Source organism: Opisthocomus hoazin, chromosome 27 (genome assembly GCF_030867145.1).
Source record: "Opisthocomus hoazin isolate bOpiHoa1 chromosome 27, bOpiHoa1.hap1, whole genome shotgun sequence".
Taxonomy (NCBI): Eukaryota; Metazoa; Chordata; class Aves; order Opisthocomiformes; family Opisthocomidae; genus Opisthocomus; species Opisthocomus hoazin.
In genome coordinates, this window is record NC_134440.1 from 4,630,346 (window position 1) to 4,642,518 (window position 12,173).

Sequence of the window (12,173 nt, forward strand, 5' to 3'; positions counted from 1 at the left end):
TTCAGAGACCTTTGGTAAGTTTGCTCAATTAAAACCAAAAATCAAACCAAAAACCCCAAACCTGCTAACGTCCAGATTTGTAACCCTTGCCCTTTAAACTAATTCCTTTGTAACAGCTTCTTGAGAGGCATGCTGTGCATTTCTTCTACTAACTCTTTCAGTAGGGATATTCTGCCCTCTTAATGAATTTCTGCAGGGGTATTGCAGGCTACAATAAGAATAATAATCATCCTAATTAATATATCTGTATGAAGAGATAACAGCTAAATATGAACCTCCTAACATTGGATAGACTTTTTTTGTAACTTAGCAACAGTTGTCCTGGAATTCCCCAATTACACCATAGCTTGTACCCTGGAACTGTGATAATTGTGTTCACACCTGCAGGAGGTCTTGGAGTTTCACATCTAACAGGGTTATTGGCATTTTCAGAAGGGATAGGTGAGGGTGCTGCATTTTCAAATGGAAGCTGTAAATCACAGGTCACTGGCTATAGGAAAGGGTTGAGCAAAGAAAAAGCCCCCCCCTCCCGATCATCTCTGTCCCTCGAGAAGCCCGGAGCCTGTCTGCAGAACTCACGTCACATTCCCTCCGTGTGCCAAGTCCCCTTTTGTTATTAGAGATGTAGCAATTGCAGCTGTCAGCCAGGATCCGGCGTTTTAAAATTGCAGAAGACCCTTGGTGATTGCTTACTTGTTTAGAATAGACAGCGCTCTCCGGCCCTCGGGAGCGGAGCACAGCGCACACATGTTCTCACACGTGGCCCGACAGAAGGTGGGGATGTGTTTTCTGTCATTACCATGGCAATGGTGACTGTCCTCCTCTCCCTGTTCTCAAGGCTTGGAGAATCCGGAGGCAGCTTGGTGTGTGGGAAGCCAGAGGAAGGGAGGATGGCCGAGCGGATCCCATCCCCTGCAGCAGAGGGGGACACCTGCACGTGGGGTGCTGCCTGGCACCAGCTTGGACCTTTGTAATCCAGAGACACGTCCTTTAAGCTGCCTTTTGCCTTTGCTGCTAAACACTAGACTGGCCATCTGGGCTCATGCAGCCTCAAAATTTGCCCTAGATAGGCAGATCTCCAGATCCTGGGAGGCTGTGGAAGGCCATGTGAATAGCTTGCATGTGGCATCTCAAACCCAGCTTTTCTTTCGACAAGTCAGCATCCAGCGTGAGTTTTGTCTCCATTAGTTTTCCTGCAAAGCTGGTGCCCTTATTCTGCCCTGGACAGTGATTAGTCTCATGCCTTTTGCTCGTGTTAGGACACCAGGGAAGGCAGCTATTGAACACAGGTGCCTCCCCCAAACTCCTGATCAAATCTTACAGGACCTGTCAGAGTTCTTCAGAATTACTCATCTATTTCAGATCCTATTCTAGCACCATCCTGCTGCCCCTGGATTGAATGTAAAGCTGGTTAGATGTGAAACTCCAGTAGTGAAAATCTACCATCTGTGTCTCTGCCGCCATTCCAGCGGCTGTTCTTTCCTAGCAAGTTACTTGATCTCATTTTGATTCAAATTCTGTCCCCTCCATCCCTGATGTGGGGCATCTTGCAAAACATGTGTTGCTCCTCACCTCTGTGTCCCGTGTGCCGGAGTTAGAACTGGAAAGACCAGGGTGGCATTGCTTGCTCTCCAAGAGCGCTGTCTCCACGACAGTCTGTCTCCAAGAGCTGCTGACAGCCTATTTCCAGGGACAACGCTGATGTTTAGAGGGAGCAGGGAATAACTGACCTGCAATGACACGAGAAGGTAACGGCTGCTGTTGTATCTATGCTAACATAGCTCTAACTTCCAGTGTCTTTCTCCTGCCAATTAGCGTGAACCTTTGCAGGAAATTGCCAGGCTTAGCCAAGGCCAAAGAAGCTTCATAGTGGTGGGTGGTGTGGGGATCTCTTCCCCTCCTCTACCCTCTTCCCATGAGCCTTGTTCCAGATTTGCACCACAGATGGCAGATTTTCACTCCAGTTTTGAGACAGAAGGATGTATCCGAGGCTGTTTGTATTTCCACTGAACTGAACTGTCACCCTTTGCTGCTCTGTCTCTCTCGCTCGCTTCTTAAAACCTCCCTGCCGTCTCCTGTGTGGAGATCTGCCCAAGTACACGCTCCCCCCACCTCTTTCTCTTTCAAGCACTGCCTCTCCAACCTTTGTCCTGATAGCTAACCAGCCTGCTTTATTAACCTTAACTAGTTCCTAACCCTAACTAGATGCTAACTTCTCTCTAGCAAATAACCTAACCTCTTAACTAGAAGCTGAGTGTAACTAGAATCTAATATCCTAACACTATAATACCTCTCTTCCCTCATCTCCTTTGAAAAATAAAGGTGAACTGTAATCAGTATCTATATATTTTTACCTTCTATCCTGAAAATGGAGGATTGAACCGCAGCACAAGAAGGATGAGCAGGGCTGAAGGACAGGAGGGAAGGGTTTTCTGGTGGCTAAGGCAGAAGATTGGCCCACGGGAGGCTTTGACTCCTGTTCTTGCCTCTGCCACAATCTTCCCTCTGTGACCTTGGGCAAGCTCCTTCACCTCTACCTCAGTTTCCCCATCTGTAAAGTGGGGGTAATAATGCTGCTGTACCTCGCTGGGGGAGAGGAGAGAGTGCAAGGCTGGTATTTGTCATGTAATGTGCTGTACAAGCCCTGGCTGGGAGGTGCTGCAGAATGATGGCGTTGTCACCATTGCAGAGAAGCTCTTGCATTTCTCCCTAGTAAGAGGCAATACTTGTAATTGCGGAATCTGCCCTGTTCTCAGGATTGGGGTAAAAACCAACCAGCTAAAACCCCTTCTTTGATAAGCTGTGTGACGAGTTTGAATGCCGCTGTGAGCAAAAGGACCTGCCGTGTTTTCCAAGGAAGATGGTTGCAACCTCAGGAGGTCAAACAGGGGGGCGGTGATTTTAGCATTGGCTGTGGCATGGTTCACCAGCCGCCGTGTGGCTTCCTCTCATCTCTGAGACCTGCCTAGGCAGAAGACTTGCGTTAAGCACTGAGACACAAGTGCAGGGGGGTTGAATAAAAAGAACCCAAGAGAGACGCAGTCAACAGGCAGGTGTAGCAGGACTCCTCTCTCCGTACAACCCCCTCCTGCACTGGCGTTAGGGAGGCTTCCAGAGCAGTTGCGTGAGGCAGCCCTTTCGCTTGTGCAGTAGCGTGGCCTTCTGTAGTACAGAGCGCCTGGCTCCAGTCTCTGTGTGGAGCCACTGAAGGAGAACTGGAGGTCCTGATGAGGACATGCACTGAATTCCTCCCACATCTTTGCCAATAACTAAAGTTTGGAGCTGGGAATTTGCTAGCAAAGATGGGACCAAACCTGCAACTCTTAACGTGATGCAGGGTACCTGGATGTCCCTTTCCCTGTCTGGGCTAACGTGGCTGTAACGCCAACCCTTTTCCCTAGGAGGGATCGAGATAAATGCAGGCTCATCATACGTTCTGCAAGTAGCAAACAGTAATGTTAGCAGAGAGCTGGAAGACTTTCTTTGCATTCTTAGCAACGAAACGGAACCAGCCCTAAGACTTTTCAAGCCAAGCGCAGTGGAGGCTCTGTAGCAGCCAGCTGAATTGGAATGCTTTGAAGAGGCATCCCCGCCTTCAGTACCCCAGGCCCTCCTCAGTCTGTCCCTGTAATTGAAGATGAGGTAGAGCAGGAAGTTTCCTACTGGGAACTGTCTTCCTTGACTCAGGTCCTTTTCCCACGGGCAGTCCAAGTGTTTGGGGTTTTGCAGTCTTTTCACTTACTTTCTTTGTTTTCTTTGCAGAAGGTACACCGATCCGAGGTAAGACACCCCCAGCTCACTCACTCACCCACTCTCCAAACACTGCTCTCCACTCAGTTCCTGTTTCATTGACCTGTGCTCAATACAGAATCTTTGTGTTGTTGTTGTTGTTATGTTTTCTTGTCCTGCTTCACCTCTGGATATTTTTTTTTTATATCTGTCTTTATTTTATATATGGTTACAATGTCCTTTTTTGTTTGCTGGGTGCACTTGGTAATACTGATACTGTTCTAATAACGTCTCAGGCTGTGCTGCCTCAGATTTATGGCAGAGTTTTAAGAGCTAATCTCTCCAGGACTCTGAAGGACTGAAGTTTATCTTAAGCATTAAATGCTATCAGAGCTTGGTAAATAGTTAGGACCTTCTCTTGATTGGTGCAAAGTGCTCCCGAGCCATTGATGGTGGTGAAAGTTTTCGAATCCTTCGCTCAGTCAGTTGTGCAGCACTTAGCATCTCAGCGTACTCATTAGTTCGGCTTCAGAGCCTTCTTTCCCCTGCCTCCCCACTCTCCTACCCTTAGGTTTTTCTGGGAAAGATACCTGTGGTAAGAAGCTTCTGTACTGTCTCTTTAATGGAGACAAAAAGATGCTAGACCTCAAGCTATCAGTGAAAGTCAGCAGGAATTGGATGTGCACCCCTTGGGCGACCCTGCTCTGGTTTTACCTGCACTGGCAGATTTAAAACTCCAGAATTCTCTGCTGGTAAAAGCAACGGGAGGTGCTGTAGGTGAGATTTACTTTTTCACACATCATGTCTATTGGCTCCTGACAAGTGCTGAAAACTCATTGACCTCTCTACGGTATAATTTCCACCGTTGCATTCAGCAGCAAAGCTGCAGTGGTCGAGATGAAAGGGCCGAGTCCGTATTCCCCTGGCGCAGCTGCTTGCCTGCGGTTCGTGGTTCTGTTCCTGCTCTGCGGTGTGGCTTCACCTCCCCTGGTGTGCGCTCAGACAAGCGATGCTCGTGAGCCGCACACAAAATTTGGCTGGAACCAGTGGAAGCAGCCCACGGCTGTGTCCAAATTAACAGAAATTTCTAGGGCAGCTCACTGCCCAGCTCGCCACCAAAGTGGAGCTTCCAGGTGACGGAGCCTGCTCGAGCTGGAATCCAGTACGAAATGCGCTCAGCTGGTGTCTCAGCGTGAAGCTTCGGTCTGTTTGGTTTCTAACTCCGGTTATACTGAAATACCCGCAGGTTCTTTTGAGATGAATTTAGTTTGGTTTAGTGGCTTGGGTGGATTTTTTATTTATTTTTTTTTTTTCAGTTCTATCTGTTCTGCCTTTGGGAGCTACCAGCCTCAGTGGATGCTGGCAGGAGTCGCACTGTCACACCCCGTCCCTGTCACAAGTGCTCTCACAGCCTCTCCCCTTCCCCTGCAGCACCCTTTCACCCATGCACAGCCAGGGGAACGCAAGCTCGGTGTCCTCCTCGTGTGAGCACATCAGGTTTTCCTTCCTGAAGAGGCTGTGTCTGCAACCAACACTGATACTATTTGCGCTTTTCTCACTGAAGATTTTATCAATAATATTACGCTGAGCTGGAATTGTTTGGTTTTCATATTTAAGATTTTTTTCCTAGAGATGGGAGTTAAAGAGTCTTACCACATGTGAGCTCTGTCCATATCTGTAGTATAATCATGTACTCCTAATGCATAAAACATTTGATAGCCTGTTGAATTATTTATGTAGTATGTATTTTAACTGGAATTTTGCAGGGATGAAGCCTTCTGAGGTAAATGAGGCAATTTCCTTCCCTGTAGTTACACGCTGCATATCTCTGCATGTTTGCTTACAGGAGTGGTTGGTGTGGGCTCCGGGTGTGTCGTACAGGCTGCAGCAGTGTACGGGTTTAAGAAAAACCTTAACCCTTTTGGCCTGGTTGGTGTAAACCACACAGGCAACTTCGTAGTCCCAGTGCAGTATTCACAAGGTTTTCCCGTGCAATATTCACTGTCAGTAAGGTGCTTTTCACGCTGACTTCTATCTCCTGCAGGCTTCCTGTGAATCAGGTACTTAGGCACAACACAAAGGCAGCAGTGATAAAGATGCTCCGGGGGTCCCAGGCAGTGGGGGACAACGGCTTTCGCTTTGGTGGTCGCTGCTTCACATCAAGCGGGGGAAAGCCGGCTGCCTCCTGATAGATGGCTGGGGATCACAGCCACACGGGTTATCAGAGCTGATCTCAGGAGTTCTGGTGCAGAACGTCTGCATTGCAGAAGCCACAGAAGTTGATAGTTTGGCTGATCGTTTCAGGACGCAGAGTAGCACTGAGTATAGGGAGGGGGTGTGAAATTTTCTCTCCCTGTTGTGTGTGCGTCCAGCCGTAACGCTGAGCACAGGCATTCGCCGATGTCGGCAGAGGGCTCCGTACTTCCCGAGCTCCTAGCGCAAGACCCCCGGGAGTGTCCCAGTGTGTGTTAGCCCAAGGGGAGGAGAAGGCAAAACATTGACACTATTGCTCTCCCTTCAAAACAAAACAAAATGGTGATGATCCTGTCTTTGCTGCGGTCTTCTTCTCTCCTCCCAGGTGGCCTGCAGATTGAAAGCAGCGAGGAGACGGACCAGGGGAAGTACGAATGCGTCGCCAGCAACAGTGCGGGAGTGCGCTACTCCTCCCCTGCTAACCTTTACGTGAGAGGTAGGGAGCGCGTCGGCTCACAACCCTGGCAAATACCTCCCTCCCCATGGCCTTCTTTTGGCCCCGGCTCTTCGGTTCGGCCCAGTCCCTGAGCGCAGGGGAAGCACTGCTGTCAGTCGGTTGGATCCCTGCAGTGCGCTGCGGAGCTTGCAGGGGGGTCCCGGGGCTCCCCGAGTTCCTCACCGATGCTGGTGGCTCCAGCTACCGCGCCGGAGTTGCAGAGCAGCGCTGCGAGGCTGTGTCACCCACAGCGGAGTCAAGCGTGACCCAAACTAGCGTGCCCGAGCATCTGCCAGCACCGACCTGCAGGGCCCAGAGGGGAATGGACAGCTTGGGCTGTAAAGAGGCCACAGTCCCCTTTTCTCCCGAAGGATCCCTGCTCTCTGGATGTGGGAAGGTTTCGGCTCTGCTGGTGTGGGTGTGAGAGGAGGGGAGGACCCTCTCAGCCCCCTCCGCTGAGCTCTCTGTCCCCCAGATCTCACCAGATTGCAACAGGAGGGTGCATTCTCACTTCTCCCCCAAGTCCCAGCTGGTTTTCCCCTTGCCAGCAGCAATTTGTCACTGGTTCCTGGGCCATGAACGCTGGCCGTGGGCACAGACGCGCAGAAAGCTGGAGAAGGCCAGCAGACATCTCCGCTGCGCTGACAGATTCCTTCACCCATGGAGCGTGGGGAACAGATGACAGGGGGATTGGCTTCTGCCTGGTGCCCCCTCGATGTTCTCACGCAGCGGGGCGATAGCCTTTCTGCTTGCTTTGTCATCTGATTTTGATCTCTCTGACCTGTGATATTTTGTGTGTAGCTTTGGTTTAATATCTTTCCACAGCAAAACCCTTTTGGTAATGAGAGAGCAGGGCTGGTCCTTCTCGCTTTTTTTAAAAAAAGAAAAAACACCATTGGGAGGAAAAAAGCAAAGTCACATCCCAGCAAAGTGTTCCCATTTCCATCCCATCGGCAGAGGAAGCGCCTCCCACCGACACTCACGTTACCTCTGCAGTCGGACGCAGAGCCATGCTCCCGTGTGCACTCCTTTCTCTCTCTCTTTCTCTCTCTCGTGTCTCACGCTCACTAAATCACATGCACATAGAGAGAAGGCTTTGAATAATTTAATGTTTCCAAGCTAAATTTTTAAATAGCCTTTTGTGGCCAGCTGGAAAATTGCATCTGAAATTTGCCCTCTCGCCTGGGCTCCAAAATTCTTCTTTTGAGAACATAAATCTGGATCTAATACCAATTCAGGGCTAAATCCTCCGCAGACAGCTTAGCTGGAGTGTTTTGGGTTCTTTGTAAAAAAAAAAAAAAAAAGAAACAGGAAAAAAAGTGGGGATTTTTCATTATTCTTTTACTTACAAATTTCCTCCACCTTTCTGGCCACTCGGAAACTACCCGGGAGACAAAGGCTGTAGCCGCGGAGCTGCTTGTCTCCGCACCTGGAGCAGCGGCGGCTCCGGGTGGACAGCCCTCGTCCTGCCCCAGCGAGCCCTGCGCGCCCGAGGCCGCCCGACAGCCGAACGGGCGTTAGCCGGCCGAGAGCGTGCGGAACACGCCGTGTAAGCCAGCTCGGCCCGCGGTTTGGGTGGTTCTCATGCTGTTGAATTCCTTGTTTGTGTGTTAATATCGTGGAAAGGTAACAGGTTTCTGAAATGGATTTGCTTTGGTGGGAGGGAAAGTTCATGCACATTTTTCTTCCTGTTTTTTGTTTTAAAAGAGTCTTGAACACTCTTGTGTTTCCGATTGACTTGTTTCTCCCATAACATGCTTGTCTCTATAGAACACCTGGGATAGGAGTTGTAAGTTTTAACATTGCAAGGAAATGTTTTGGTTTGGTTTTGCTTTTCTTTTCTTCTTCTAATTATTTCTTTTTCCTTATTCAGTCCCATTGTGGAGTTAGTGGCAGCAGGGCCGGGTGTGGGGGCTGGTGGGAGCCCGGGCTGGGGGAGCGGCTTGCCAGCCTGGGAGCTCCTGGGTAGCGGGGCTCCTCCGCCCGGGCCAGGCTCCGCTCCCCCGTCTCGGCAGAGCGGATGGACTGACAGAAGCGAGAACTCCTTCCTGGGGTTGGCACCTCTGTCGGGTGCTGATTCGGACTTAGGATTGCTCACGGTCTGACCTCTTTACAGAGCTCGGTTGTTCTTAAATAAAAGGTTCCTAGCTGGATGGGAGGGGGAGAGTTAGGAAGGCAGGAAAGAGGGTCGTTACTATCTTCATTTTTTTTCCTTTCTTTTTATTTTGGTTAAGAGAAAAAAACAATCAATTTGCAGCTGACAGCCTTGAGAAGGCCTTTTTTTACTCTCTCTGTGTTTCCCCTATTTTTCTCTTCTCCTCATGTCATTGTGTTCCGCATCAAACCCCCTTAACATCCCTCAGAGCTACGAGAAGGTTGGTGTGGTTTTTTTCTTTTTTACTTTCTTTACCCACATTTTTACATTCTTAAGAGAAAAAATAAAAAAAAAATAAAAAAATAAAAAAAAAAAAAAGAGAAAAAGCAAGAAATCTTTAAGATGAGCGAGACCCGCCCGTTCCCGGGTCTCGCAGAGATGAGTTGAGTTGCATTGTGGGCCTCTCTATGCATCCTTTGGTAATGTTGCTGAGTTCTTGCACTTTTTTGTCGTCATGGTTACCTTGCCGTTTGGACATTGGGCCTGATGCATGATAGGAGAATGTAACAATCTTCTTTGCATGCCACTTTTTAAATTAATTATGAATTATTTTTTTCTATATATAAATATGTATAGTTTGGTTTTTTTACAGTTCTGGTTTATTTGAAGTGGATTTACTCTTACTTTCTAAATTTTGGTTCTGTTGGGTTTTTTGCTTTCTCTTGAGTTCCTGTTTCTGTTTTGATTGGTTATGCTGTGCTGTAGTTTATTCCAAACGCATTGTGAGAAGCCAGTGTTCCTGCCCACCCGGTGGTAACTGAACTCCTCAATCCCTCCAGGAGGAAAGGAGTCACACAGCTCTAACGCCTGTCCATGGAAGCCCTGCTCTTTGGGACGAGCCTTTGTTGTGGGGGGAGGGAGGGATCTGGGAAGTGGAAAAGATGGTAAGAAGCCAGGGTGTCGTTCCGAGAGGTAGAGCAGACCCTGGGTCACGTTATTACTTACGTAGTTCTTGGAGGTGTGGCTCTTGTTCCACATCCTGCACACAAAGAAAAACCCTGATCCCTGCCCCGAAGGGCTTCCCCGGCGATGCAGAACTCGCTCACTGGTCACTGGCCGTTTCCCTCCGCTAATGCCCACGACACTGCGTACGGGACCTAATCTGCTTTCAGCCCAGGGCGGGCAGAGACGGGAAGCTTCCTGCCGTCAGCACCCACGTGTGCCCGGAGAGCCCCGTCGTCGGGCAGTGCCTGGTCTCCTCGGCAGAGCTGGGCAGGTTCCCTGGCAGGAGGGTGACGCCTGCTCCTCGCAGTGCCGGCAGTGCCGGGCAGCCAGCCAGCCGCCTGCCGCGGAAGGGGAGCTGGATCCCGTGGCTCTGCCGCTCCCCGTTCACCCTCTCGCTTCCCTGCCGGTTGTTGCCTGGCTACAGGCCCCTTGAAAACCAGCCAGGTCCCCAGAAGGTAGAGCCCTCCTTTCTAAAGGAGCGTGGAAAGAGAAATGCAGCAGTGGTAGACACAAAAGAGGCTGCTGGGACACAGCTGGCAGCTGCATCGCTATTGTAAGCAGCAACAAGAAATCTGACAAGTTACATCCTAGCTGAAAATGCCTCTTTTCCCTCTTCTCAAGTCCCTGTTTATCCCCATTAAGCTTCTGTTGCCTCCCATGTGTGCATCCGGAGTGGGTGAGCCACATGGGATAGTAAACAGGTGGGGTTTTTGCAGTGTGTTAGTTGTACCGTTGGTGCTTGGTGCTTTTGCCCTGTGCAGAATTGAATGCCCTTCCTTCCCCTGTTTATGCATTTCCCTCTGCCCGTCAGTCCTCACTACTCAATAATTTACCAAAGGAGTGGCTTTCCTAGTGTACAGGTATTAAAGCTGTGTGATTTTTGAGAAATCCAGTGCAGTATTGACACAGTATCTGTCTCTCTCTTTCTCTATCTCTCTCTTTCTCTCTGTCTGTCCTTCTCTTTTTCTTAAAATGCTGAGATTTCAGTGCTCGGACCCTCAGTGCTGGTATTCTCCCCTCCCCCTTTCAAGTCTCTCCCCCTCTCCCCTTAGATACAAGGGTACCACTCCGAAATGCTGCTCTGTTGGGAACGTCTTTCTGAAGCGGCCAACTGTGGCTCTGCTAACTTTGATGCCAACGATAGCCAAAAGACATCCCCCGGCCCCAGTGCTCTATTTAAAGAAAAGAAAAAAAAAAGAAGAAGAAACAAAGTCTTGTTCTATTTGAAAAAAGCAAGAGAGAAGGAATAGTATTTGAAATGAGGTGTTCCCATCCCACCTCCCTCCTGCCTAGGACTAGAAGGTGATAATCACTACTAATTACAGGATTTTCCTTCATGAATAGGAGTTTGAATTTCAGGGTTTAGGTGCAATTAAAAAGGGATTTATACACCATTTTTTTTATTTGTTTATTTTATATTTTATAAAGTATTTCTAACATGTTCAGACTGCACTGCTGCTGCTAGAATCTCATGTGATCTGAGAAGGTTTTAAGATTAAATTCTTCCTTAAGAGCCAATAAAAATAATAATAATATCAATAACAGTAAACTAAACCTAAACTGAATGTAGTCACAATAGGCTGGAGTGACACTGGGTGAGGAAATAGAGACTTGATATCTCTAAAAGAGCTCGTATGGTTTGCTGGAGGTTACGGGCATGGTCTTGAAATTACTGGTTAAGGGTTTGCCTTGTGTATTATTACAGATCACATCATGCCGTGGTCCACAAGGACAAAGAGCCTGCTAACAGGGAATTTCCAAGGTCAAATGCAGAATTATCTTTATGGAGACCCACAAAAGCAGAGCAGAAGTAGGTGAGGTGAATTCTGCCACCAGCCTAGGCTGCGTGGAGGTTTCTGGTCTGAGCCGGTTGCACCTGTAGTCAGTGAAATGAAAGACACAGTTCTAGCAGGCAAGTCAGCGTGCCTGAAGGTGGGGATGCTGGTTTTTACGGGAGCTATACACTCACCTGGCTTTCAGAAGTCTCCCTGGATGCTTTTCTGTACCCCCTAGGGACACAAATACTCTCATATTGTGGTGACTGCAGGAAAGGACAGATTCGCAGTCCTGTGTGCTGAGAGATGTCTGGCTCGCTGGTGGTGGCTGAGAGCTTTGTGCCTCTCCCTGCACAGCGGAGCCCGGTTTGCGAGCCTGGCAGTGCTCATAGCTTGTCAGCAAGCGAATGTCTGTATGGCACCCACGCAGAGAGCTGCATGGCCTTCGGGCAGCTAGGATGGAAGGGAAACATTTTTGGCCTTTTTAAGAGGCTTTGAATCTGGCCCCAAAGGGCTGAGATGCTTACTCCACTTCGGTGGATAAAACCAGGTTGAATCACTCATACTGGATGGTGTTTTTCTCCAAGCATCCACGAGTCAACACGTGCAGGGTCCGGGCTTTGCCCTAGAGAGGGCACATGCCCGCTTGTCCAGGATCTGTGGCCGCAGCTGGTTTGCCCCCTTGAAACGGAGCACTTTGTAGCGCTCCTTAATTTTGAAAGCTTCACGCTTCCACCTCGATTGCTCTGTTTTGATCCAAATAAGCAGCTGCTTGGCTGGAGATGGAGCACGGTGTGTAAGGACGGAGTGTCTCTGCGTGCTCTTCCGTATCACAAAGGGAAAGGGAGAACGAACAGTGCACTGCAGAGCTGTGTGGGCT

At 49.2% G+C, this 12,173-nt stretch overlaps 1 protein-coding gene across 22 annotated transcripts in view; it reads left to right on the top strand.

The window, feature by feature from the left end:
* PTPRS (protein tyrosine phosphatase receptor type S) overlaps positions 1-12,173 on the top strand; it is a 166,005-nt gene that overhangs the window by 97,370 nt on the left and 56,462 nt on the right. For 12 of the 22 annotated variants that reach the window (XM_075444333.1, XM_075444341.1, XM_075444338.1 and 9 more), the window contains exons 6-7: positions 6,308-6,418; positions 8,782-8,793. In XM_075444333.1, coding sequence (XP_075300448.1) covers positions 6,308-6,418; positions 8,782-8,793 — 123 coding nt within the window. The remainder of the gene's footprint in view (positions 1-6,307; positions 6,419-8,781; positions 8,794-12,173) is intronic. The other 10 variants (XM_075444337.1, XM_075444340.1, XM_075444342.1 and 7 more) reach the window with 1 other exon arrangement.